General features: G+C 41.7%; 1 protein-coding gene and 1 long non-coding RNA gene across 2 annotated transcripts; one reads left to right on the plus strand and one right to left on the minus strand.

The window, feature by feature from the left end:
- Nucleotides 1-537: 537 nt before the first annotated feature.
- LOC116358142 (uncharacterized) lies at nucleotides 538-2,600 on the minus strand. The gene is made up of 3 exons (XR_004206024.1): nucleotides 2,527-2,600; nucleotides 1,298-1,401; nucleotides 538-590 (listed from the first exon to the last, which is right to left on the minus strand). It is a non-coding gene; the product is annotated as an uncharacterized LOC116358142 (long non-coding RNA).
- Nucleotides 2,601-5,162: 2,562 nt separating this feature from the next.
- LOC109872496 (myb-binding protein 1A-like protein) lies at nucleotides 5,163-25,771 on the plus strand. The gene is made up of 26 exons (XM_020463756.2): nucleotides 5,163-5,437; nucleotides 5,880-5,975; nucleotides 7,498-7,581; nucleotides 7,714-7,788; nucleotides 9,734-9,841; nucleotides 10,939-11,129; nucleotides 11,244-11,411; nucleotides 11,681-11,798; nucleotides 12,001-12,290; nucleotides 12,372-12,482; nucleotides 14,727-14,852; nucleotides 15,054-15,260; nucleotides 15,344-15,452; nucleotides 15,605-15,692; nucleotides 15,941-16,104; nucleotides 16,258-16,380; nucleotides 17,593-17,721; nucleotides 17,979-18,152; nucleotides 18,369-18,526; nucleotides 22,515-22,734; nucleotides 23,058-23,189; nucleotides 23,299-23,367; nucleotides 23,568-23,681; nucleotides 23,899-24,003; nucleotides 24,103-24,227; nucleotides 25,042-25,771. Exons 1-26 carry the CDS (start codon nucleotides 5,234-5,236, stop codon nucleotides 25,355-25,357), a joined length of 3,804 nt encoding a protein of 1,267 aa, XP_020319345.1. The 5' UTR covers nucleotides 5,163-5,233; the 3' UTR covers nucleotides 25,358-25,771.
- The last annotated feature ends 203 nt before the right edge of the window (nucleotides 25,772-25,974 follow it).

The following is a 25,974-nucleotide window of genomic DNA, read 5'->3' on the forward strand; positions in this document are numbered from 1 at the left end:
CCCCTCAAAAAATTCAATTGACAATGATTCAGTGGTGAGAACATATAATTTACTGTTGATCAGCACAAGATAGCCATAGCATATTCATTAGATTCATTCAATCATTCAATGTGAGAAGAGATATCACAATCGGTAAAATCCATTATTAATCTGGATTAATTTAAGTAGAATAAGACTGGTCCTGCTTGTGAAACTGCCCCAAATGGTATGATGAATCACAATGTCAGTTTACCTGTTTGAGATCGCATAACTGCAAATCTTCTACCTTTGCTGTGGAGTGGGCAGAGTTATGTAAGCTAAAATCATATTGTAATATATTAGCCAATAATTTGGTTAAATTGTTTTACAACATGTAATTAAACTGTAATGTTAGAATAGAAACAACTATTTTATGAATGATAGAAAATTCCTATTTTATGAATTTCACATTAGAAAATACATACACAAATTTTTCTATTCATCTATGTAATATTCACCATATCCATAAGATCACAATCGGTCCTACAGTGCATCAATTATTTCATATCTATGTTTATGTTATACTTACAATATTTGAGGGTCATACATTTGATTCTCTTCATGTATTATTTCTACAGATATGGGTGACAATTGTATTTAATGGCACTTAGACTGAGTGTACAAAACATTAGGAACACCTGCTCTTTCCATGACATGACCAGGTGAAAGCTATGATCCCTTATTGATGTCACCTGTTAAATCCATTTCAAATGTGTGAATGGGAGGAGACAAGTCAAAGAATGATTTTTACGCCTTGAGACAATTGAAACATTTATTGTTAATGTGTGCCATTCAGAGGGCGAATGGGCAAGACAAACTATTGAAGTGCCTTGAAACGGGGTATAGTAGTAGGTGCCAGGCACACCGGTTTGAGTGTGTCAAGAACTGCAACTTTGCTGGGTTTTTCACGCTCAACAGTTTCCCGTGTATATCAAGAGCAGTCCACCACCCAAAGGACATCTAGCCAGCATTGGAGTCAACATGGGCCAGCATCCATGTGGAACGATTTCCATACCCCGACGAATTGAGGCTGTTCTGAGGGCAAAATGTGGTGCAACTTAATATAAGGAAGGTGTTCCTAATGTTTTTTTACACTACACTGACTGATTCGGTGCAATTATTTCATAACAAGTCAAAGTGGCAAATTAAGTAAGTTAGGTACATTGATTTAGCTTTAGTGCTACATGACAAATTGATTTCATGACATTGTACAGGTTGATTAGTGTAACATGTAATACATTGTAATACATTTCATAATATTTAATACAGTGCTACTCACTGGTTTTCCTCCTGCACCACAGGCAGAAAGCGGAGAAAACACTGAGCGATGCCACAGACACAACTGTGAGGACAGATCCTTGTAGGCTGAAGATGGCTATCATACTTAAAGGGGAAAAGTAGCACAACAATGCATTTTTCTTTGGGATAATCTAATGTATTTCCTTCATAGTTTTCATCTGTATAAGTAATTCACCAAGAACAGTTGCTTACTGCTGTTTTTCACTTTACTAAAAAGAACTTAGAATATTTGTTTGGTATCCCTATTAGAATGTATTACTGCTTTCTCTCTTCCACAGGTGTTGGCCAAACTTGTTCCTTATTCAGCTGTAACGGCACAAATCTCCTGCACACCCAATGTTGTCTTAAAAAGATCTCAAGTTAATCAGATACTGACCAAGGGTTTAATGATTGCTTCCATCGCATTTCTATAGGCACCCAAACAAAGTGAAACGGAAGACAAAACTGTAGAAAACCCCACACTAAAATTGCTAATGTGTTCCTGTAAACAACCTACGTCTACAGATAACAACAAGATGTGTGTGGTCATCACAGAGCTATAGCCTCATGCCATTGTGTTTTCAAGGAAGAATGATGATGGTATTGTATTCAATACATCCCTGTTGGTTCAGTGATACAGTATCTGCATCAAAAGATAAGAACACTTTCAGCTTTGATGAAAGACATTGGTTCAGTTAAGGGAAATTATAGCAGATTTTGTGATAAAAGGTATAAAAGTCACATTTATAGAGATAGGGAAGAGGCATATCATGTACAATTGGTATTGATCAAACTTAGGAATACATTTAGTATGTTTAACTACCTTGAGCATAATAGTTACTATGATCTACATTACTAATAAAAACTAATAAAGTATTAATGACTGGTCTATCATTTTTATTCCAAAGAGAAGATACAGTATTTGACACATGTAGGCTATACAGTTAAACAGAAATAGTTACATTGTCTTAATTGTACAAAAGTTTACCATCAAATTATTTTTGTAATGTTAATTTAATTTTCTTTACACGCTCAGCTTTACTTCATCATACCAAATCAAATCAAGTCTTCACCCTGGTGTGAGGATGACAACAACATGACATGATGTGTCTCTCTGAAGTTGAACCCCTTCAACTTCAGAAGTGTTAAACAAATATCTTTCCCCAACCAAGCTGCTCCTACACTCTTAAACATGAGACAATAGAAGTACATGTATTGTGTTGTTCTCACCTTCAGTAAAGCCTCTTCAGGCCACCTCCATCTCACTGACAGCTCCATTTACAGACAGGCTGCTGTGACAGAGCTGTTAAGGGGGAGAGTAGAACGAGCTTCCTGTTTCTAACTGAACTCCACACCACATCCATCCTGATCAGCAGGCTGGACAGAGAGTCTAGTCGACCACCTCTAAAATATTTCCTACTTAACTGTGTTTAAAGAGGGTGCGAGAAATGACACATTCCACCATGTGCATTAAGGACAGTGCCCTGATGCACATAGAACATGGCCCTGATGCACATAGAACATGGCCCTGATGCACATAGAACATGGCCCTGATGCACATAGAACATGGCCCTGATGCACATAGAACATGGCCCTGATGCACATAGAACATGGTTTTTAAATGGACTTTGGAATTTGCTTTGTCGTAACTGTAGAAATATTTCAATGCTCTTCTCTACTGGTCCTAGGGGTCCTCACATTGCAGGTGCTGTAGTGTGGCCCTCTGGGACCAGGGATGAAAACCACTATGCAATGCAATACAGCTTGAAGTAAAAAGTATGTTCTTCATGGAAAACAATAGTAATGACTGTTGCAGAAAAACACTTGTCGCTGTAGTTTATGAAGAAGTCTTTGGAGAAAACGTCCAGTTATAAAGATAAATGTTTCCAAACAGATGCCCTTATTATGTGATTAGGTTATTACCAATGATGTATATAATAGTGAAAAAGTCCAAATAGTCTGTGAATCTGCAAATATGACCAAATGTACAGTACCAGTCAAAAGTTTGGACACACCTACTCATTCCATGGTTTTTCCTTATGTTACTATTTTCTACATTGTAGAGTAATAGTGAAGACATCAAAACTAGGAAATACCACATATGGAATGATGTAGTAACTTAAAAAGTGTTAAACAAATCAAAATATATTTTATATTTGAGATTCTTCAAAGTAACCAGCCTTTGCCTTGATGACAGCTTTGCACACTCTTGGCATTCTATCAATCAGCTTCATGAGGTATTCGCCTGGAATGCATTTCAATTAACAGGTGGGCCTTCTTAAAAGTTCATTTGTGGAATTTCTTTCATTCTTAATGCGTTTGAGCCAATCAGTTGTGTTGTGACAAGGTGGGGTGGTATACAGAAGAGAGCCCTATTTGGTAAAATACCATATTCATATTATGTCAAGAACAGCATCAAATAATCAAAGAGAAACGACAGTCCATCATTATTTTAAGACATGAAGGCCAGTCAATCTGGAAAAGTTCAAGAATTTTAAAAGTTTCTTTAAGTGTAGTTGCAAAAAGCATCATACGCTATGATGAAACTGGCTCTCATGAGGACTGCCACAGGAAAGGAAGACCCAGAGTTACCTCTGCTGCAGATGATAAGTTCATTAGAGTTAACTGCACCTCAGATTGCAGCCCAAATAAATGCTTCACAAAGTTCACATAACAGACACATCTCAACATAGACTGTTCAAAGGAGACTGCGTGAATCAGGCCTCCATGGTCGAATTGCTGCAAAGAAATCACTACTAAAGGACACCAATAATAAGAAGAGACATGTTTGGACCAAGAAAAACGAGCAATTTACATTAGACCGGTGGAAATCTGTCCTTTGGTCTGATGAGTCCAAATTTGAGATTTTTAGGTTTCATCTACCGTGTCTTTGTGAGACGCAGAGTAGGTGAACAGATGATCTCTGCATGTGTGGTTCCCTCCGTGAAGCATGGAGGAGGAGGTGTGATGGTGTGGGGGTGCTTTGCTGGTGACACTGTCAGTGATTTATTTAGAATTCAAGGCACACTTAACCAGCATGGCTACCATAGCATTCTGCAGCGATACACCATCCCATCTGGTTTGCGCTTAGTGGGACTATCATTTGTTTTTCAACAGGACAATGACCCAAAACACACCTCCAGGCTGTGTAAGGACTATTTGACCAAAAAGGGGAGTGATGGAGTGTTGCATCAGATGACCTGGCCTCCACAATCATCCGGCCTCAACCCAATTGAGATAGTTTGGGATGAGTTGGACCGCAGAGTGAAGGAAAAGCAGGCAACAAGTGCTCCGCATATGTGGAAACTCCTTCAAGACTGTTGGAAAAGCATTCCAGGTGAACTAGGTTGAGAGAATGCCAAGGGTGTGCAAAGCTGTCATCAAAGCAAAGGGTGGCTACTTTCAAGACTCTAAAACAGAAAATAAAATTTTCGATTTCTTACTACATGACTACATGATTCCATATGTGCTATTTCATAGTTTGGTGTCTTCACTATTATTCTACAATGTAGAAAATCATCAAAATAAAGAAAACCCCTTGAATGAGTAGGTGTGTCCTAACTTTTGCCTCGTACTGTATATTTTGCTTCATATGACAACTGTTACAGATTAAGCTGCAGAAGCACGAGTTCAAAGATGTTATGCTGAGTAGCCATTATCACCATACACCACAGTATAGGCTACAACGGCTGTGTTTACACAGGCAGCCCAATTTTTATCCATTTCCACTAATGTGTCTTTCTGACCAGTCCGCGCAGTTATTTTGCCAATAATTGGGGAAACGGTCAGAATTGGGATGCCTGTGTAAACCAGCATCCCAATTCTGACCGTTTACAAAAGCTGGATGGCCCGTGAAGAAAAGGGACTTCCTTTGAACCCGGAAGATGTACTTTTTTTTTGATGCTGGGGTCATGCACGGTTTTCTCCAAATTGTCACATGGCATGCATGGCCACTACGATGCATTTAGATATGGGGGAGATTGAAAATGAACCAGTGCGACCAAAAATTAAGGATGCAAAGGGTATTCTCCAACAAAACCGCGAGTTCCTGGACTTCTTCTGGGATATCGCTAAACCTGAACAAGATATACGGCTGAAAGCCATTGAAAATCTCATACAATATCTGAAGAAGAGTGAAAAGGTTGGTGTATTTGGGTCTGCTCTCAGTTGCTAGCTAGCTAACAGTTAGCTAACATAGCCTACTTATTTTGCTAAACTATCGACCGTAGTTAGCCAGGCACATTGTCACATTATGATATTCGTGGGTGTTGCACTTTAGAGCAAGCCATAACGTTATCAATTTCCAGATTAGTACAGCTGTAAAACGCTGAGCAGTATGGCTAGCTAGTGAGGCTAACGTTGCTAACTACTGGAGATGCCCAGGAATATTATTTCACACATGGCCATGTGGGTTGAATTGTGAGCTTTGATTGCTGGCATGCGTCTTACTCTAATTCTATCCATTTGAGTTGTCAAACTCTCTTTGGAAGGGGTAGGTGCTACCACACGTACATTTTATGTTAACTTTATGGAGCCATCCAGTTCTTGACATTTAGCCATAACGTCTTGTCTTTCCTTTCTAGTCAGATGAGCTGAAGTACACTCTGAAGAGACTGGTGGATGGCTTGGCACACACCAGAGAGGCTGCCCGGCCAGGCTTCAGTTTGGCTTTGGGACAGGTAATGCAATCAAACATGCATATTTTGACAAATGGGTAAAACAATGTTAATTGTGTAGATAGTCTTACGAGAAAACCAATGGTCCAAACCGCATGTTGCTATTATAATCCGTTCAAAGTTATTGGCGTTTTTCAGTGGTGAGAAAGTACCAAATTCTCATACTTGCGTAAAAGTAAAGATATGTTATTAATAGAAAATGACTCAAGTGAAAGTCACCCAGTAAAACACTACATGAGTAAAAGTATTTGGTTTTAAAAATACTTAAGTATCAAAGGTAAATGTAATTGATAAAATGTACTTAAGTATCAAAAATTAAAGTATAAATCATTTAAAATTCCTTATATTAAGCAAACCAGGTGGCACAATTTTTTTGTTTTTAAAACAATTATTTGTGGATAGCCAGGGTCAACATCATTTAAAAACAAAACATTTGTGTTTGGTGAGTCTGCCAGATCAGAGGCAGTAGGGATGACCAGGGATGTTCTTTTGATAAGTGTGCGAATTGGACAATTTTCTGTCCTGCTAAGCATTCAAAATGTAACAAGTACTTTTGTGTTTCAGGGAAAATGTATGGAGTAAAAAGTAGATTATTTCCTTTAGTAATGTAAACGTTGTCAATAATATATATAAATAAAGTAGATACCCCCAAAAACGACTTAAGTAGTACTTTCAAGTATTTTTAACTTAAGTACTTTACTTCATTGGAGTTTTTACCCTTGTAAGATGGCCAAAATTAGGGTGACTAAGTCAATGAAGGCCAGAGGGAGAAAAAATAAGGAAAATTGCACAGCACCATGTCAGCTAGGCTGGATGCTGTGTGAGAATGAAGGCTACCTGACAGGCTCACTGACCTGTTGATCTCATCGTTCTTCTAGAATCCACAGGACATAAAACAAGATAGAGGGAAGATAAATATTGATTTTGAGACGTGATGTAGTATTTTAGTATACCGTTTTCATATTGATGCAATTTTCCTGTTCTTCAAAGATTTTGCACAAAACAAGCGTATCTGTGAAATGTCAATGGAGCACTGAGCATACAGCAAGCTTTTATTCTCAAATCCTTTTACATTTAATTCAGCTAGTGTCATGCTAATTTCGTTTTTTTTTGCAACCTATGGAAACATTGAAGAGGACGACATGTAAAAACCTCAAAAGTTGCAGTGAGAAAGCTGCACTGCTCTGTCAACATAGTTCTGTGCTTATCGGATGTATTAGGTTACAAAATCTGACTATGGATATATACGGTGAATTAAAAGACCCCCTGAACGATTCAGAACAGGAACAATCATATTTGTCTTGGTAAACTATTTTATAACATAAGAAAGTGAAATTTCATCACCAAAGTGCGTTTTCACCCACTCATGGCAGTGGGTGGCCACCCTACTATACATCTAATGGCTCAGCAAAATCCTGCGTCTTTGTACATGTCTAACGAATGAGTTATTAAGGTGTTATTACATAACATGTTAGAAGATGATGTGACTTAAGCATCATTTCTCTTTCATTGGTTTGGTTGTCAGGTCCTGAGCGTGTTTGAGGAGGTATCTCTGCGTACCGCATTTGATCAAATCAAAGAGAAGCACAACTTGGTGACAGTGAAAAAGGTGAGCATGTGATATGACTAAAGTTAGATGCTGTGTACCATGGTAAATATTTATTAGTCATTTTACTAACACAAAACTTAATGTAATCGGCCAATGAAGATCTCCATTTTATACTGTATCTTGTGTTGACAGAAACTCATCAGAAATGCTGCTTTTGGGAACTTCTTTGGTGTGCTTGCCTTGTCTCAGTCCACACGCCTTCCAAAGGTAAGAATGACACCAGGTAACCCAAGGGCTTGGCAGAGAAGATTAGTATACCATGTTTGGTGCAGATAATGGAGGAGCTCATAGACGGGTTGGTTGTTTAGCAACAAAACTGACGGGTGCGGAACTATGGGGCAAAACAGACGGGGTTGGCTTAGACTGTTTACAACATGTAAACTACACTGAACAAAAAATATAAACGCAACATGTGAAGTGTTGGTTTCATGAGCTGAAATAGAAGATGCCGGAAATGTTCCATTTGCATAAAAAGCGTATTTCTCTCTGTTGTGCACACATTTGTTTACATCCCTGTTAGTGAGCATTTCTACTTTGCCAAGATAATCCATCCACCTGACGGGTGTGGCATATCAAGAAGCACACCTGTGCTGTGGACAATAAAAGGTCACTGTAAAATATGCAGTTTTATCACATAACCCAAAGCCACGGATGTCTTAAGTTTTGAGGGAGTGTGCATTTGCCATGCTGACAGCAGGGCTGTCCACCAGAGCTGTTGCCAGATAATTTATTGTTAATTTCTTTATCATAAGCCGCCTCTAACGTTGTTTTAGAGAATATGGCAATGCGTCCAACTGGCCTTACAATCACAGACCACGTGTATGATGTCGTGGGGGCAAGCGGTTTGCTGATGCAAACAGTGTGCCCCACGGTGGGGTTATTGCGTGGGCAGGCGTAAGCTACGGACAACAAACACAATTGCATTTTATTGATGGCAATTTAAATGCACAGAGATACTGTGACAAGATCCTGAGGCCCGTTGTTGTGCCATTCATCCTCAGCCGCCACCTCAGGTTTCAGCATGATAATGCACGGCCCCATGTCGCAATGATCTGTACAATTTCTGGAAGTTGAAAATGTCCCAATGATTCATGCCCTGCAACCTCACCAGACATTTTATTTTTTATTTATTTACTTAACCCGTTTTCTTCCTAATTTTGAGATATCCAATTGGTAGTTAGTGTTGTCCCATCGCTGCAACTCCCGTACGGGCTAGGGAGAGGCGAAGGTCGGGAGGAATGTGTCCTCCAAAACACCACCCTACCAAGCTGTACTACTTAACACACTCGCTTAACCCGGAAGCCAGCTGCACCAATGTGCAACAGAAAAAGTACAACTGGCTACCTAGCATGCGCCCGGCCCACCACAATACTCAGACATGTCACCCATTCAGCATGTTTGGAATGCGTGTCCTAGTTAAAGCCAATATCCAGCAAATTCTCACAGCCACTGAGGAGTGGGACAACATTCCAATGGCCACAATCAAGAACATGATCAACTCTATGAATGGGAGATGTTGCACAGCATTTCATTTTTTAAATTTAACTAGACAAGTAAGTTAAGACCAAATCTGGTTTACCGGGGAACAGTGGGTGTGCTTGCCCTGCCTTGTTGAGGGGCAGAACAACATATTTTTACCTTGTCAGCTCGGGATTGTTATATCTATTATATCTGTATTCCCTGTCATATGAAATCCATAGATTAGTGCCTAATGAATTGATTTCAATTGACTGATTTCCTTATATGAATTCTAACTCTGTAAAATAGTTAATTGTTTCATGTTGCTTTTTATTTTAGTTATATTTATATTTAGTCTCAATGTTTTATTGTAGCCATATTAGCATAGACCTGACATCAGTCAAAAAAACTAAAAACAAGACGTATCAATAGCAAGATACAATGAGCTGAAACGAGCCACCTTTGATTCCCTACATTGCAGTTTCTTGTCATTGTTGCTTCTTGTCATTGTTGCTAGCTATCTGACCATTCAGAATCATAGCAATGCACGCCTTCCAGCCTCGTCATGCTTGCATCATTTTCATGAAGTCAGCCAACCCAGTCGATATGTCCATCTATTGTTACTGCGGAACCTAGCTCTGTCTCTAATTTTCAGTGTGTGTTTGGTATGCTTACTTACCTGTGTGTGTGACAGGAGCCGCAGGTGGTGCTGGAGTGTGTCCAGCTCCTCCAGAGCCTCTCGCTTCACAGAGAACACCTGCGGGACCTTCCCAGGAAGACCATGGTGGACATCTTGTCTGAGGTGAGTGACTCAGCCAGCTCTACTTCATACTTCATAAATAATCTACTGGCCCGAACATGGTGTCGTTTTTAAATGCATTGGGACCATGCAGGGCCTATAGGTTGGAATGCTTTCTCTCTGTATTCAGCTATTAATAAGCTATCTGGTTATTATGGTATTGAAGTTGTGTAATATTATTTAGCAATCTAAGTCATTACTCCATTCTTTAGAATTGTATTGATTGCATACATTTTTTTATTCAAAAAAATGTAAAGATAATTTTTTCCTACTTTCCAAAATAGGACGCTGCCCCCTTTTTAAGACGTTCTGCATTCCAAAAGAGATATCGTCATGGCTACAGTAGGCTAGCCAAGACGAATGCCAGGTGTCTTTTTGTAGCTTTCTTTGTGCAGACTATCAACCGTAGCCAGCATACTGCTAGTCTGTTAACTATTTCTCTAAAATAAATAAGCTCAGCCAGTAGATTGGGGCTCCCGAGTGGCGCAGCGGTCTAAGACACTGCATCTCAGTGCTAGAGGAGTCACTACAGACACCCTGGTTAGAATCCAGACTGTATCACAACCAGCCGTGATTGGAAGTCCCATAGGGCAGCACACAATTGGCCCAGCATCATCGGGGTGTGGCCAGGGTGGGCCGTCATTGTAAATAAAAATTTGTTCTTAACTGACTTGCCTAGTTAAATAAACAAAAGATTGATGGACGCTTGTTTTTTCTCTGGACAGCTTGCGTGTGCTGTTTGTAAAGGCATCAACTCATGTACTGCTCGAGTGCTCAACAAGTTTTGACTAGCGGTAGCATCGTCGTGTTTGAATGAATGGCCAATCATATGGCTCAAATTCAAATAGCATGATTTTTCTGCATGTAGTCTTCAATGGTTTAAAATGGTGGACTACGACGTAGCAGGTAAATGTTGATCTGGAACATGCTGAGAAATTACTGGCCCTGACAAGATCCACTGGCCCTGATTTTACTCGCCATTTTAATGTGCCATCTTTAATGTCGGACCCTGCTTCTCATGGGGTCCCAATGTGATAAATCCTGGTGTGGAAGGGTGCAGTCAATATGACTTGTGTTTGGTGTTGTTTGTGTTTCTCCAGACGTCAGAGGAGGTGTTTGAGGAGGTGTTGCTGGGAGCTCTGCAGACAGACCTGTCATCCGCCTTCAGCACCCCCGAGCAGCTGCAGCTCCTCCTGGTGGCCATGCAGAAGTTCCCCCAGGTGCTCAAGCCCAAGAAGCTGAAGAAGCTGCTGGGCACCTCCACAATCATTACCATGGACAATATCCCTAAGTGAGCAGATTTTTACCACTATGTCTAGGTTTCTTCTTCCATGGTCATGGTGACACACACACACACACACTTTGACTAAATGTACAATCAAAACCTGTGTTTCCTCTCCCCTAGGTTAACAGAGGTACTGAAGATGGCTGCCCGCTCTGTCAAAAAGGACCGCCTACTGCCTGCGGTGGCTCTGGACCTGCTGCAGATCTCTCTGAAGGAGGACAACTTTGAGCTCTTCTGGAGGGAGACAATAATCAAGGGAATGTTAAAAGACCAGCCAGGGCCCACACAGTAAGCACAGAACTGGGGTCAAAAGACTATTGCTCCCCACTTACATTTGGACCCTGAACCTGAGTATTAGACGATTGAACTATGTTCTGTTGTCAAGACCCCTGTCATTTAAAATTGTTCCCCTGTCATTTAAAATTGTTCCCCTGTCATTTTTCAAATTTATTGCAAGCACCCCTCCCCACACAATGTACGTGTATGTTCCTGTTTTCCTTCCTTTGTCGCAAATGTCCATAGCTGTGCCAACATGCGGTCTTCTCTCTGTGCCACAGTTACCTGAGCTACCGGCTGCTGGGCAGTGCCCTGCCCTTGCTGACCCTGGTCCAGCTGAAACAGGTGCTAAATGGAGAGGTGATGAGGGCCTACGGGGAACACGTGGTCTCTGCTCAGGTCAGTCTCCCATCAAATGTCTGACTCACGACGGCACCAGGTCAAATGTCTGACTCACGACGGCACCATGTCATAGAAATACATAGTAATGCTGCAGGCGTCTTAGTTAGTCACAGAACATGTGTAGCAAGATGCTGACTTATCCAAAAAGTTACTTTTAAGTCAATATATTAAAAACTATGCGCTCACCTCGCCCCCTCAGCTCCCAGACCGCTTCAAGTTTGCCCCCGAGATGGAGACGTACGTGGGTGACTTCCTGCAGGGCTGCGATGAACCGGAGAAGCAGCTGGCGGTGTTGGTGGCCTTCTCCCTGCTCACCAACCAGGGCTATCCCGTGGTGCCCTCCTTTTGGAGAGTTGTGCAGCACCTGCGGCCCACCGCCCTGCAGAGCTACGTGGACTGGCTCAAAGACATGTTCCTCAACCCCCAGCTGGAAAGCTGCCTGGACTTCAGCACCCGCAGGCAGAAGGAGAACCAGGAGGGCGGAGTCCAGTGAGTAGAACCCTTATAGCATGTCACATTAGAACTTAATATATGCCTTTCCAATGAATTGCTGACTGTCTCCATCCTTAGGAGAGAGAACTGTATATTCCGCCTGAGGAAATGGATCATTCCGCGCCTCACCTCCATCGTGGAGAACAACCAGGTGAAGAGAGAGGAGGATCTAGTGATGGATGTAGCTAGGTGAGAGATCTCACTGCAGGGAAAACATCATGTCACTGGACTGTTTGCTGCTCCGCCAAGTGATTTTAAATAATGCCTTGGTGGTATCACTTGTGGGAGCAGCAAAGGGTTATCTTTTTCCTGTGCCAAGTTGGATGTACGTAATAATATTAACATTTATATCACTACAACCAATGTATTCTGAAGGGCAGTTTATATTCGTAATGTAGCGATTTGCCGATACGCACAGTTTCCCGATTCAAATGTTTAACCTCCCAGGGATATGTGGGACGCTAGCGTCCCACCTCGCCAACAGCCAGTGAAATTGCAGGGCGCCAAATTCAAACAAATCTCATAATTAAAATTCCCCAAACATACAAGTATTATACACCATTTTAAAGATAAACTTCTTGTTAATCCAGCCACAGTGTCTGAATTCAGAAAGGCTTTACGGCGAAAGCACACCGTGCGCTTATGTTAGGTCAGTGCCTAGCCACAGGGAACCATACAGCCATTTTCCAAAGAAGGAGAGGTGTCACAAAAGACAGAAATTGGTGCGTTATGTTCAGAAATGCATTGTCTCAAACAAACATCCGGTGAAAGTGCAGAGAGCCACATCAAATTACAGAAATACTCATCATAAACATTGATCTAAGATACAAGTGTAATACATACAATTATAAACTTCTCCTTCATGCAACCGCTGTGTCAGATTTTTTTAAAACTTGACGGTAAAAGCACACCGTGCAATTATGTTAGGTCAGCGCCTAGCCACAGAAAAACACAGCCATTTTTCAACCAAGCAGAGGTGTCACAACTCAGAAATAGCATTATAAATGTTCACTTGCCTTTTGATCTTCATCGGAGTGCACTCCCAGGAATCCCAGTTCCACAATAAATGTTTGTTTTGTTTGATAAAGTCCATCATTTATGTCCAAATACCTCCTTTTTGTTTGCGCGTTTAGTTAACAAATCCAAATTCACAAGGCGCATGCATTTAGTCCAGACAAAGTCAAAACAGTTCCATTATAGTTCGTAGAAAAATGTCAAACGATGTATATAATCAATCTTTAAGATGTTTTTATCAAAAATCTTCAATATTATTCCAACCGGACAATTCCTTTGTCTTTAGAAATGAAAGGGAACGCAGCTCGCTTTCATGGCCACGCATGTGTGATTTAGCTCCTGGCATTCTGCCAGACACCTGGTTCAAACAGCTCTTATTCGCTTCCCCTTCACAGTAGAAGCATGAAACAAGGTTCTAAAGACTGTTGACATCTAGTGTAAGCCTTAGGAAGTGCAATATGACCCCATTTACACTGTATATTGGATAGGCAAAGACTTGAAAACCTACAGATCTCAGATTTCCCACTTCCTGGTTGGATTTTTTCTCAGGGTTTTGCCTGCCATATGAGTTCTGTTATACACAGACATCATTCAAACAGTTTTAGAAACTTCAGTGTTTTCTATCCAAATCTACTAATTATATGCATATTCTAGCTTCTGGGCCTGAGTAGCAGGCAGTTTACTCTGGGCACCTTATTCATCCAAGCTACTCAATACTGCCCCCCAGTCCCAAAGAAGTTAAGACGAGTGCATTGGTCTGCGGACCCCAACTGGATCCAAATGTAGTATGGTCACTATGCCAGGGTTCTCCTCAAACAAGAGTGGTGCTGCACCACCACGTTGGCTTGGCTGAGTAACTATCTTTGATCACCAATGATGTTGTGAATTGCGAAACAGGCCGTTCATAAATTCTGAGTTTTCCTCAATTAATTCGGCCTACTGCTGAAATGTGCTATCTCAACACAAATCCAAAGTTGTTCTATATATTCATTGTTCATAGCTAATTTGTAAACAATACATATTGATACATTACCAACGCAACCACTTTCTGTAATCTGCAAAAATGACAAGCTAATTAGTGGGCGATGGTGATTTCAGAACTAAAGTGGGGAGACAAAATACAGGCTACATCCCTCTGGTAGTGGGGTGGTAGATACCCAGTCTCCCTTACGGCTCAGCTCAGGTGCCTACATAGTACAGACACCATATACACACACACAGCTCAGACAGATCAGGCTTAGAGAGCCCAGCTCCATCAACATCAGATTGAAAAATGAATGTGTTTATGCGACAAATGTTGGTGCATTGAATTGTTTCAAACTAAAACGTATCGGAGCCCATTTATCGAATCATCTTGAAAGGGAAAGATGCACATCCCTAATAGATGCTAAGCCATTGTTTTATCCTCCATTGCACCAGGTTTGTCTTTTTCCACGCATTCTTTAACGCTAAGAAAGCTACCCCAGACATACCTGAGACAGAAGCCACTCTGTCAGTGCCCCTGGATGAGAAGACCAGAGTCGTCGTCATCAACTCCTTCTTTGGGTGAAATAACACATTACACTATCACTTTAACTAACACAAGCTGTGGGGTAGTCAAATATGAAGAGCATGGCTGGAATAGTCACTTAAGTTTTAAACATGTATGGTTTTAAAGGGGCAATTTCATGAAAAGCCACAGCATGAGTTAATTTATGTTACTCTACACACCCTATCAACACGTCTCTAACCTCCCAACTCCTTCAGACTCCTGCAGCACATGAACCACCTGCCGTTGCTGGGCGACTCCCCCGAGGTGGCGGCCCGCAACCAGAGGCACGTGCAGGGTGTGACGGGTGACGGCTCCATGTGGATCTACTGCCTCGTGCAGTATGCCAACGCCCTGCTCAACCAGCCAAAGTATGCCCAGAGCACCCAGCCCTTCAACCCTGAGCAGAGACGGACCTGGGACAGGTATGTACCGTGTAGAGATGGGGGATTTAAAGGTTGGTGTAAGAAATGTAAGCCAGTAGTGAACCTGTTGTTATGATATCTAGTATGCTGGCGTCAGTAAGGACTCTAATGAAGAAATCTAAGAAAGGCCAGACTCCAGAGACCTCTGCATTCCAACAACTCTTCCTGCTGGTTGGCATTCACCTGTTCAAGGTAAGCAATTAACTAACAAATGAGGGAAGAAAAATAATTGTTATAGTATTATGGACATTTTAGATTATATATTTTTTTTAAATTAGATACATAATTGTACCTTTTTTCTTTTCCCACACATTTCTGTATACGTGTTTGCTTGTACCGCAAAGGCTCCAGAGGATTTGGTGGACCTGATGCAGGATCTGCAGAATTGCATGGAGAAAGCCCAAGAAAAGAAGTCCAAGAAGAAGGCAACAGGTAAGACCACACATCTGTAGGCCATGTGTCAGAGCCAACAAACTTTACAATCCACCCCGGTCTTCATCTCTGACAGGGAAGGAAGTACTCATCCTCCATAAATTGGACAATGTAAACAATATATTTATCTAGTACCCCTCCATACTCTTTCACAGGTTTACAGTAAGGTTTGATAAATACCATCCTCTGTTTCATGTGGCAGCCCTTGGTGTGATGTCTCTGTAACCACATGTCCTCCATTGATCCAGGTTCTGCAGGAGGAGAGGAGGAGCCCCACTGGGCTGAGGTGGTAGTGGACATCCTGCTCTCACTCCTGTCCCAGCCCAGTAGACACATCCGCCACGTCTGCCGGACTGTCTTCTCCAACATCTGTCCCCACGTCACTGCCAGAGCCCTCACCGCCATCTTGGATGTAAGTGTAGACTAAAGAATACTTTACTGTTGCAGAGCTGTAGTTTTGATATATTACATTGTGTTCACTGATGGTAAAACTTTAGTTGATTTGTAAAAGTGTTTGTGGATATATTACAGGAATGTCCATTAATTAGAGGCATTGTTTATTTAGGTTCTGGACCCAGATAAAGATGAGGAGGACAGTGCCGTCGTGGTGACGGATGATCAAGACTCAGACAAAATAAAGAAGAAAGACATTAAAAAGAAAGGAGAGGAGGATGAAGGAGAGATCGAGGTCAGATCAGTTGTTTCACACCTGACCACGTCCACAAAAGTGTATTCTAAAGATTATGAACCGGGTAGTTTGAGCCCTGAATGCTGATTGGTTGAAAGCTGTGGTATGACACATGACTTGTTTACTGTTCTAATTACGTTGGTGACTGGTTTAGATGTCGTCTGGTTATGATTTTTCAACACCGATACCGATTTATTGGAGGATCAAAGAAAGCCAATACCGTTTAATCGTCCGATAAATAAAGTCTATATAATAAAATAATTAAAACGGTTCTTAACATTTAAAATAATATTTGTATTTATTTATAATAATAATGACAATTACAACAATACTGAACACTTATTCTAACTTAATATAATACATAAAATCAATTTGGTCTCAAATAATGAAACGTGTTCAATTTGGTTTAAATAATGCGAATTATAGGAAGAAATGGTCTTCACACAGTTCACAACGAGCCAGGCGGCCCAAACTGCTGCATATACACTGACTCTGCTTGTACTGAACGCAAGAGAAGTGACACAATTTCCCTAGTTAATATTGCCTGCTAACATTAATTTATTTTCACTAAATATTCAGGTTTAAAAAAATATATACTTGTGTATTGATTTTAAGAAAGGCATTGATGTTTATGGTTAGGTACATTGGTGCAACAATTGTGCTTTTTTCGCGAATGCACTTTTGTTAAATCACCCGTTTGGCGAAGTTGAAGTAGGCTGTGATTCTATGATAAATTAACAGGCACCGCATTTATTATGTGCAACGCAGGACAAGCTAGTAATAATATAATCACTCGTTAACTACACATGGTTGATTGATTGTTTTTTATAAGTTGCAGCCACCAGGTCCTTTTGATGCTGCACTCGCGTAACAGATCAGCTTGCCACGCAGTCTCCTCGCGGATTGCAATGTAATGGTCGTCCAAAAATGCTGAAAACTTTAAATCGGCCCTAATTTATCGTCCATGCCGATTAATCGGTCGCCCTCTAGACTAGTTTAGGAATGTATTTTAAATGAAGGATATATTAGTATAGGGCCAATATACCATGGCTAAGGGCTGTATCCAGGCACTCCACGTCGTGCCTAAGAACCCTTATCCGTTTATATTCCTTCCCCTGGGCCTTATTGCTTAAATATATCCTTCATTTAAAATGCATCCCATAAGATTGATTGTTTATATTTAAATATATGTATTACTTGCTTCCTCCGAAGGAGGAACAGTCGGATGCATCAGACGACGACTCTGAGGAGGGTGAAGATGAGGCCATGGAGGAAGGGGGCGAGGTGGATCAGAACTTCCGCATTGAGCTGATGAAGGTCCTACAGAACCAAGGTGCTCTGGTAGGTGTCTTTCCTGTCATTGATATTCTGTTCTAGCTCTGGGTTTGTATTTACTGGTAACTAAGGTTGTTATTAGCCTTGATTTAAAATTTTAAAAAGAAGCATTTTGTAGTAAGTCTCTGAATAGGTTTCTAGTGGTTTCAAGGTTGAAATTCTCATTCAGTAAAGTGGAGGATTCAAAAGAAAGGACATTGATACACAGCGCCGGGGTATTCTAGACATTAACTGGATTGGGTCTTTCTTCCTGCCCGTCACAGGCCACAGAACAGGATGGCAGCGATGACGACGAACTGGACGATGAAGCCATGATGAAGCTGGACGGCAGCATCGCAGCGCTGTTCCTTGAACAGAAGAAGAAGATGCAGGCTAAGAAGGATGAGAAGGACAAGCTAAAAAAGGAAAAGACCCTCGTCAGGGACTTCAAGATCAAGGTCTATTTTTGTCTCATCTGTTTGGATAGAGAGATGAGTTCTATGAGTGGGAAGGTGTGATGTTTCCAATGCTCCTCCTAGTGCTGTCTTCAGGGCACATACTAACAACTGCAATAGCTGCGAGCAGTGCTATTTCTAACACTGCCTCTTGTTCTTCTGGTGCTGGTCCCACCTATGTACATGGTGCGCTGACCCTGGTTCTTTGCTGTGTTCCAGGTGCTGGACCTGGTTGAGGTGTTCCTGGCCAGGCAGGGCAGCAGCCCCCTGGTGCTGGGCATGGTGGAGCCCCTGCTCAGCGTCATCGAGAGCGGCATGAGTTCTGAGAGTGACCAGCAGGAGCAGGACTTCCTCCGCAAGGCCGCAGACATCTTCAAGTACGACATGCTGGTGCCATTAGACACACAGACACTACTATCATTTTTTCCCCCGTGTAATTTATATAGGCAGTTTTTAAATATTTTATCAAATAAAATCAACATATGAGCCAGGATCAGAACGTCACAAGCGCATCTGTGTTTGCACACATCACCTGCATAGTGCAAGATGAGTGGGCCGTTGCTCAAGGACAGAGAGACAGTCAGACATTGCGTCAGCAGGTAGGCCTATAAAATGATAGAGAACAGATTAACTAGGTAGCCAATTAAAACATATATTGTACCCTCTAGTTAACTGTTAAGCTATTTTTAGCATGTATTGATGTTCCAAAAAACGTTTCACCGACTCTCGCGAATAAGGCCATACAAAGTTGATTTGCTTTTTTAAACATTTCATATGACTAATTTAAATGATTATTTTTGACAAAACTAACTATTCACGTTACCATGGTATTAGTTGGGATTGGGTTCAATCGCTGTGAATCTAATCATGAACATTTAATTGTAGAAACAAATATTAGATGTTGCCTTTGGATTATGTGGCTTCAAAAGTTGTTTTATAGATACTTCCAGTTGATTTGAGCATCTAATGTATGGGACATTGTAACACAATAGTCAGCCTGCAAAGTAAACAACTCTAATGTAGCTAAGATAAATGACTGAACTAGAAAAGGTTAATTTCCTGAAGATGTGTGGGCCTACCATAGCCATTTCACCTCTTGAAATTTTGAATGAGCAAATTATTTCAAAAGGCATAACTTATTTGTAATGTTGCAATGTTTTACATTCAGGGTGGTCAACCATCCTCCAGGAGAACTAATGGTTGTGCAGGTTTTTATTTCTGTCCCCCTCTAACAAATCACAGTTTAGAAATGAACTGCTCAACCAGACCTTATTAAAGGGCTTGATCAAGAGCCTGAACACCTAGTAGTTCTCCAACTGAGGGCTGACCACATGTGTTTCATACAGTTGCCTAGCAGGGGTTCTACTTTGTGGGGGGTTAAGTGCCTTGCTCAATGTCATGGGATCAGAGGGCAGCCTCTCTGTGTCGATACCACATTACGCATACTTTTTTTTTTATACAGTGCCCTCCATAATTGTTGGGACAGTGACATTTTTGTTTCGGCTTTGTACTCCAGCACTTTGGATTTGAAATGATACAATAAGTGAGAACGTTAGACACGCACATGACACCCCCCAGACATGCTAATGTCTCACCATTGCAACAACAGGGGAGATTAGGATTTTTGAGTGGGTATGATATTTGTGCGTCTAACTTTCTCACTCATCCTTATTCACGTTTCTTTCAGGAAACTCCGCAGTCATGGTAGCGTGTGCTTTTAATATAAAAGTGTTATATTCTTATTTACAATTGAAGTGACTCCAATGACAATTTATTATTATTATTATTATACCATTCATTTCTATTGGGCACAAAATAGTCTAACACAACCAAAACAAATGCATCCAACAAGTTTGTAGAGTCCACAAGCTTGATGTAATCATTGCCTGCTAGAAATGTGACTAAATGACACTTTAGACTACTTTAATACACAAATGAATTTGGCCCAATACTATGAACAAAAAGTGCTGTAATTTCTAAACTGTTCACCCGATATGGATTAAAATACCCTAAAATGTATAGCTGAGAGTCTGCACTTTAACCTCATGGTCACTGTATCATTTCACATCCAAAGTGCTGGAGTACAGAGCCAAAACAACAATGTGTCACTGTCCCAGTAATTACTGAGGGTGCCATATGTACATGGAGATGCCTCCAATTGTTGATCATGGAAATTTGGTTGTCATAATGTGTATGAATCCTGCATATCAAAATCATTGGCTGAGTACAGAATGCATCCCCACTTGTCATACAAAAAATGATATGAAACAAGAGTTCAGAGTGTGATGTTAGATATGTCCTATCAGGAAGTCAAAGGTAGTTTTGCGAGCCAATGCAAACTAGTGTTAGCACAATGACTGAAAGGCTGCAGATACAGTAACATACGCTAGAGAACAATACAAGTGGATTCATAGCTTCCAATCATTCCTCCTATTGTCCCAAATGGTACCGCATCCCTATATACAGTCGTGGCCAAAAGTTTTGAATGACACAAATATTAAATTCCGCCAAGTTTGCTGCTTGTCAGATGTTACTATGGAATACTGAAGTATAATTACAAGCATTTCATAAGTGTCAAAGGCTTTTATTGACAATTACATGAAGTTGATGCAAAGAGTCTATTTGTAGTGTTGACCCTTTTTCAAGACCTCTGCAATCCGCCCTGGCATGCTGTCAAGTAACTTCTGGGCCACATCCTGACTGATGGCAGCCCATTCTAGCGTAATCAATTCTTGGAGTTTGTCAGAATGTGTGTTTTTTTGTTTGTTTGTCCACCCGCCTCTTGAGGATTGACCACAAGTTCTCAATGGGATTAAGGTCTGGAGTTTCCTGGCCATGGACCCAAAATATTGATGTTTTGTTCCCCGAGCCACTTAGCTATCACTTTTGCCTTATGGTAAGGTGCTTCATCATGCTGTAAAAGGCATTGTTTGTCACCAAACTGTTCCTGGATGGTTGGGAGAAGTTGCTCTCCGAGGATGTGTTGGTACCATTCTTTATTCATGGCTGTGTTCTTAGGCAAAATTGTGAGTGAGCCAACTCCCTTGGCTGAGAAGCAACCAAACACATGAATGGTCTCAGGATGCTTTACTGTTGGCATGACACAGGACTGATGGTATCACTCACCTTGTCTTCTCTGGACAAGCTTTTTTCCGGATGCCCCAAACAATCGGAAAGGGGATTCATCAGAGAAAATGACTTTACCCCAGTCCTCAGCAGTCCAATCCCTGTACCTTTTGCAGAATATCAGTCTGTCCCTGATGTTTTTCCTGGAGAGAAGTGGCTTCTTTGCTACCCTTCTTGACACTAGGCCATCCTCCAAAAGTCTTCGCCTCACTGTGTGTGCAGATGCACTCACACCTGCCTGCTGCCATTCCTGAGCAAGCTCTCTACTGGTGGTGCCCCGATCCCGCAGCTGAATCAACTTTAGGAGACTATCCTGGCGCTTTCTGGACTTTCTTTGGCGCCCTGAAGCCTTCTTCACAACAATTGAACCGCTCTCCTTGAAGTTCTTGATGATCTGATAAGTGGTCGATTTAGGTGCAATCTTAATTGCAGCAATATCCTTGCCTGTGAAGCCCTTTTTGTGAAAAGCAATGATGACGGCACGTGTTTCCTTGCAGGTAACCATGGTTTACAGAGGAAGAACAATGATTCCAAGCACCACCCTCCTTTTGAAGCTTCCAGTCTGTTATTCGAACTCTTAGCATGACAGAGGGATCTCCAGCCTTGTCCTCATCAACACTCACACCTGTGTTAAAGAGAGAATCAGCTGGTCCTTTTGTGGCAGGTCTGAAATGCAGTGGAAATGTTTTTGGGGTATTCAGTTCATTTGCAATGAATTGCAAATCATCTGATCACTCTTCATAACATTCTGGAGTATATGCAAATTGCCATCATACAAACTGAGGCAGCAGACTTTGAAAATGAATATTTGTCATTCTCAACTTTTGGCCACGACTACTACCTCTAACTCTAATTTAAAGGGGCAGCTGAACATTTCTCTCACAAGTGACTCATGAGAGTACATTGTGCCTGATTGAGCATGGAACCCTCATACAGTTTATTCATAAACTTTTAGTGATTTCCTGTCATTAAAACAAACACTCATCAAATACTTTTATTGTGCTCCCAAATGTCAGTGCATTAGAGCCATATATAATAGTGTTAACGGTATTAAAACTCATTAACACAAAGCACCAAGCTATGTAATAGATGTAAGCCAGGATGTTTTACTTCTTTAGGCACCTATATAGAACAGCTTGTCAGATGCAGCTTCATTGAAGACTGAGCTATTCCTGTCAAGTTTTCCAGTATTATTCTGCTATACTGATCAGTCAGTAACGTTATCCTCTACTCCCCCAGGAACCAGCTATGCCGGGCCAAGCAGTACTGTAAGACCGTAGGTGACAGACAGGGGGAGCTCCACGACCTGCTGGAGAAACTCATGACCAAAGCCCAGAAGCTCTCGGACTCCTCAGTGTCACTCTACTTCTTCAGTGCATCTCTGTACCTGGTCAAGGTGCTGAGAGGGGGGGTGCCCGGGGCCTCCGCAGACGGCAAGACAATTCTATCAACTGAGGAGGTAAGTAGCCTAGTGGTTAGGGGCGGCAGGGTTGCCTAGTGGTTAGAGCATTGGACTAGTAACCGAAAGGTTGCAAGTTCAAATCCCCGAGCTGACAAGGTACAAATCTGTCGTTCTGCCCCTGAACAGGCAGTTAACCCACTGTTCCTAGTCTGTCATTGAAAATAAGAATTTGTTCTTAACTGACTTGCCTAGTTAAAAAAAGGTTTATAAAAAATAAAATAGTCTCTTTACCAACCTGAATGTACGCTGAGTATTTACTATTATTGTGTCTTTTGTGTAAAACCAACCTGTTGATATGCTGAAATCTCCTTGTGCTGCAGTTGAGGTTCATGGGTAACGTGGACGTGGAGAGGGTGTCTGACATCTTTAAAGGGGCTCTGCGCTCCTTCATGACACGCAGGAAGAGCCCTCTGTCAGGTCTGATGTTCATCGACCTCTTCACCCGCTTCCCTGTGAGACAACGGCAACAAATCTTATTCTATCTACACTACCCTCAAGGGACTGTATAATTATTTTCCTCTTGTGGCTGGTGTAACCGTGATTATCTTCTGTTGTGTGTAGGTTCTGTGTGTGAACCTATTGGAGACTGCAGTGGAACACATCACAATAGGAATCAGAGAACACCAACAAGTAAGACCAGCAGGCTCCTCACCTCAACAATTAGGAGTAAAAATAAGCATCTAACCATGGGTCAACTTCTACCAGCTCCACTTTTAAAACAATGACTAACCTAACTCGTCCCAGCCAATTATCCTTTCAGCCTGATGGTAAATACCACTGATCTGTAGAATAACATCTGCACATTGAGGGTTTGACTTTGTGTTCCACAGAGCCAGGCTAGTGCCATGGTGCTGCGGGGGCTGCAGAGCAGGGAGGTACAGCAGCTGTTGGCGGGCGACCCCTGGGCAGGGCTGCTTCAGAAGGCGGTGGGCCAGGTGGCAGCGGTAGGCATCAAACACCTCACCCAAGCTTAGACATTAGAGAACGTGAAACTGCAAACCATAGGAATCAATCTCTACATCACATTAAACTCAGATCAACTAGCAATTGTTTTTCATGCAGTTCAATCTATAGGTTTGTCTTAGATGATAAATCACCTCTCCCTGGGCTGTTGATTTTAGAAGACGTTACAGATATGGTTGTGGATGTTGTTCTCCTCAGAGTCTGGAGACTGTAGTTGAGACCGCTAAGAACAAGGTGGTCCAGGAGAAGTTAGTCAAAGCCCTGGAGCTTGGCCTGTTCCTGGTCAAAAATGTCAACCAGCAGGTAATCCAACTCTAATTTCACCACATTCGCCTGTCCTACTAACATGGGAGGATTTTTGTAGGTTCTTTGACCTGCCTTTGTCTCCTGTGTTTTTTACAGAAACTGTCTGTGGCTCTGGAGCCCCTCAAGAAGGTTCTTCAGTCCATGAGAGAGGTTCTGGGCTTCAAAAAGACAGGGCAGATGGAGGACACCTACTGGGCTGTCATGAAACACTTTGGAGTCATGTGAGTAACTCTGCCACACAATCACTGTCTGCAGTTACACTACCATATCATAGGGAATTAAATGTACCAACAATACTCATAGTAACATATAATCATTGAGGCCTACTTGACAGGTTTTTTTGTTGTTGGATGTGAGCAATGTTGATACTTTCCACTATTTCAGAAAATTGGTAAGAGCTGCAGTGGCAGTATACCCATAGAGCAGGTTGGTTAGTTGTCCTTCAAGGGGATATCCAACTTTTTGGGGCAGGGGACCCTTTTTTACACTCATCCAGAGTCTTAAAAGAGCAATTAGGGTTAAGTGCCTTGTACACCTGAGCATCAGATTTTTTTTAACCTGGTCTGCTCTTGGCCTCGAACCAGCGACCTTTTGGTTACTGACCCAACGCTCTTAACCGCTAGGCTACCTGCCGCGAATTCATCAGGAACCCCGTCATATTCAGAACTCGAGTGAGATACAAGGAGTTTTACGATGACTTCGGCAGTGAATGGCCAGACAAACCTAGTCTCGGGCCCTGGGAAGGAATATTGTAAATGCCTGCCTCTTGGCATCGGAGAGAAGATTTTGCAGTTTAAGCTACTTTTATGCAATTCTACACATTTTGCCATGAGGCAGAGAGAACTTGGACTAATTTAAGCTTTAAAACTGCCGTTTGTGGATACCAATATCCCATGTTGCTCACCAGCCTCATACATTGTAAACTACATAATTTTTTTATTGATTATTACTAACATTTATTTTGAGATCTGGCTGCAGACCCATTTTGAGAATCTCTGCTCTAATACCATGTTTTTGTGGCTCCATCTTTAACAGAAAGCCCAAACAGGACAGGATCAGGAAAACCAAGGAGGACCAGGCTGAGCCGACCGCTCCCAAGAAGAAGAAAGGATTCCTGCCCGAAACCAAAAAGAGAAAGAACCGCAAGAAGCAATTGCCTGTCTCTGAGAAAGGGGCAGCAGATGCCAACACAGTCCCCTTGGGGAAACCAGAGGAAGGAAAGAAGAAAAGGAACAAAAATAAGAAACAGCCAGGAGAAGAGACACCTGGACAGGGGCTGGCCAAGAAGGCCAAGATGACACAGTCTGCAATCAAACAGAAGAAAAAGAAGCAGCAGGGAGGCAGAGAATAAAGTATACTATCTAGACTGTATATGTGTGTACGGGGCCTCACTCTGGTTTTGTAACTTTTCTGTTTATACATTTTTCATAAGGTCAGGGTGAGAGGTTTGTGGCCTGTGCTAGATTGTCTCTAACCTAGCAAGATGTCATTGGCCAGGATTCAATCAGGTTATGCACATTTAAAAGGCATGCAACGGTTACCTTGAATGAGCTCCCTGAACATTGCCTTTATAAGATGCATAGTGGACATGGTGTGAATCCTGACCTTTTGGCATTATGCTAGTAGACCTCAAGCCCATTGAATGTGGTACATGGTAGTGCTTTTATTGATATGTTAAATGTGTTGTATCACCTGATGGGGCCTCAGCTCTGGTTTTGTAACTTTTCATAAAGTCATGGCGAGAGGTTTGTGGACAGTGCTAGATTGTCTCTGTAATCTTTGCTTCCCCCTACACCTTTGGTAATACTAGTTCAAAGGCTTGAACACTCCACAGAACCTAAGTTTACCTTGAATGAGCTCCCCAAATGAGGGAACATTGCATGAATCCTGACCTCAAGCCCATTGATTGTGGTACATCACAGTGCTTTTATTGATATGAAACACTTCATACAGTAAGTCACAGAACAT

Source organism: Oncorhynchus kisutch, linkage group LG28 (assembly GCF_002021735.2).
Source record: "Oncorhynchus kisutch isolate 150728-3 linkage group LG28, Okis_V2, whole genome shotgun sequence".
Lineage (NCBI taxonomy): Eukaryota > Metazoa > Chordata > Actinopteri > Salmoniformes > Salmonidae > Oncorhynchus > Oncorhynchus kisutch.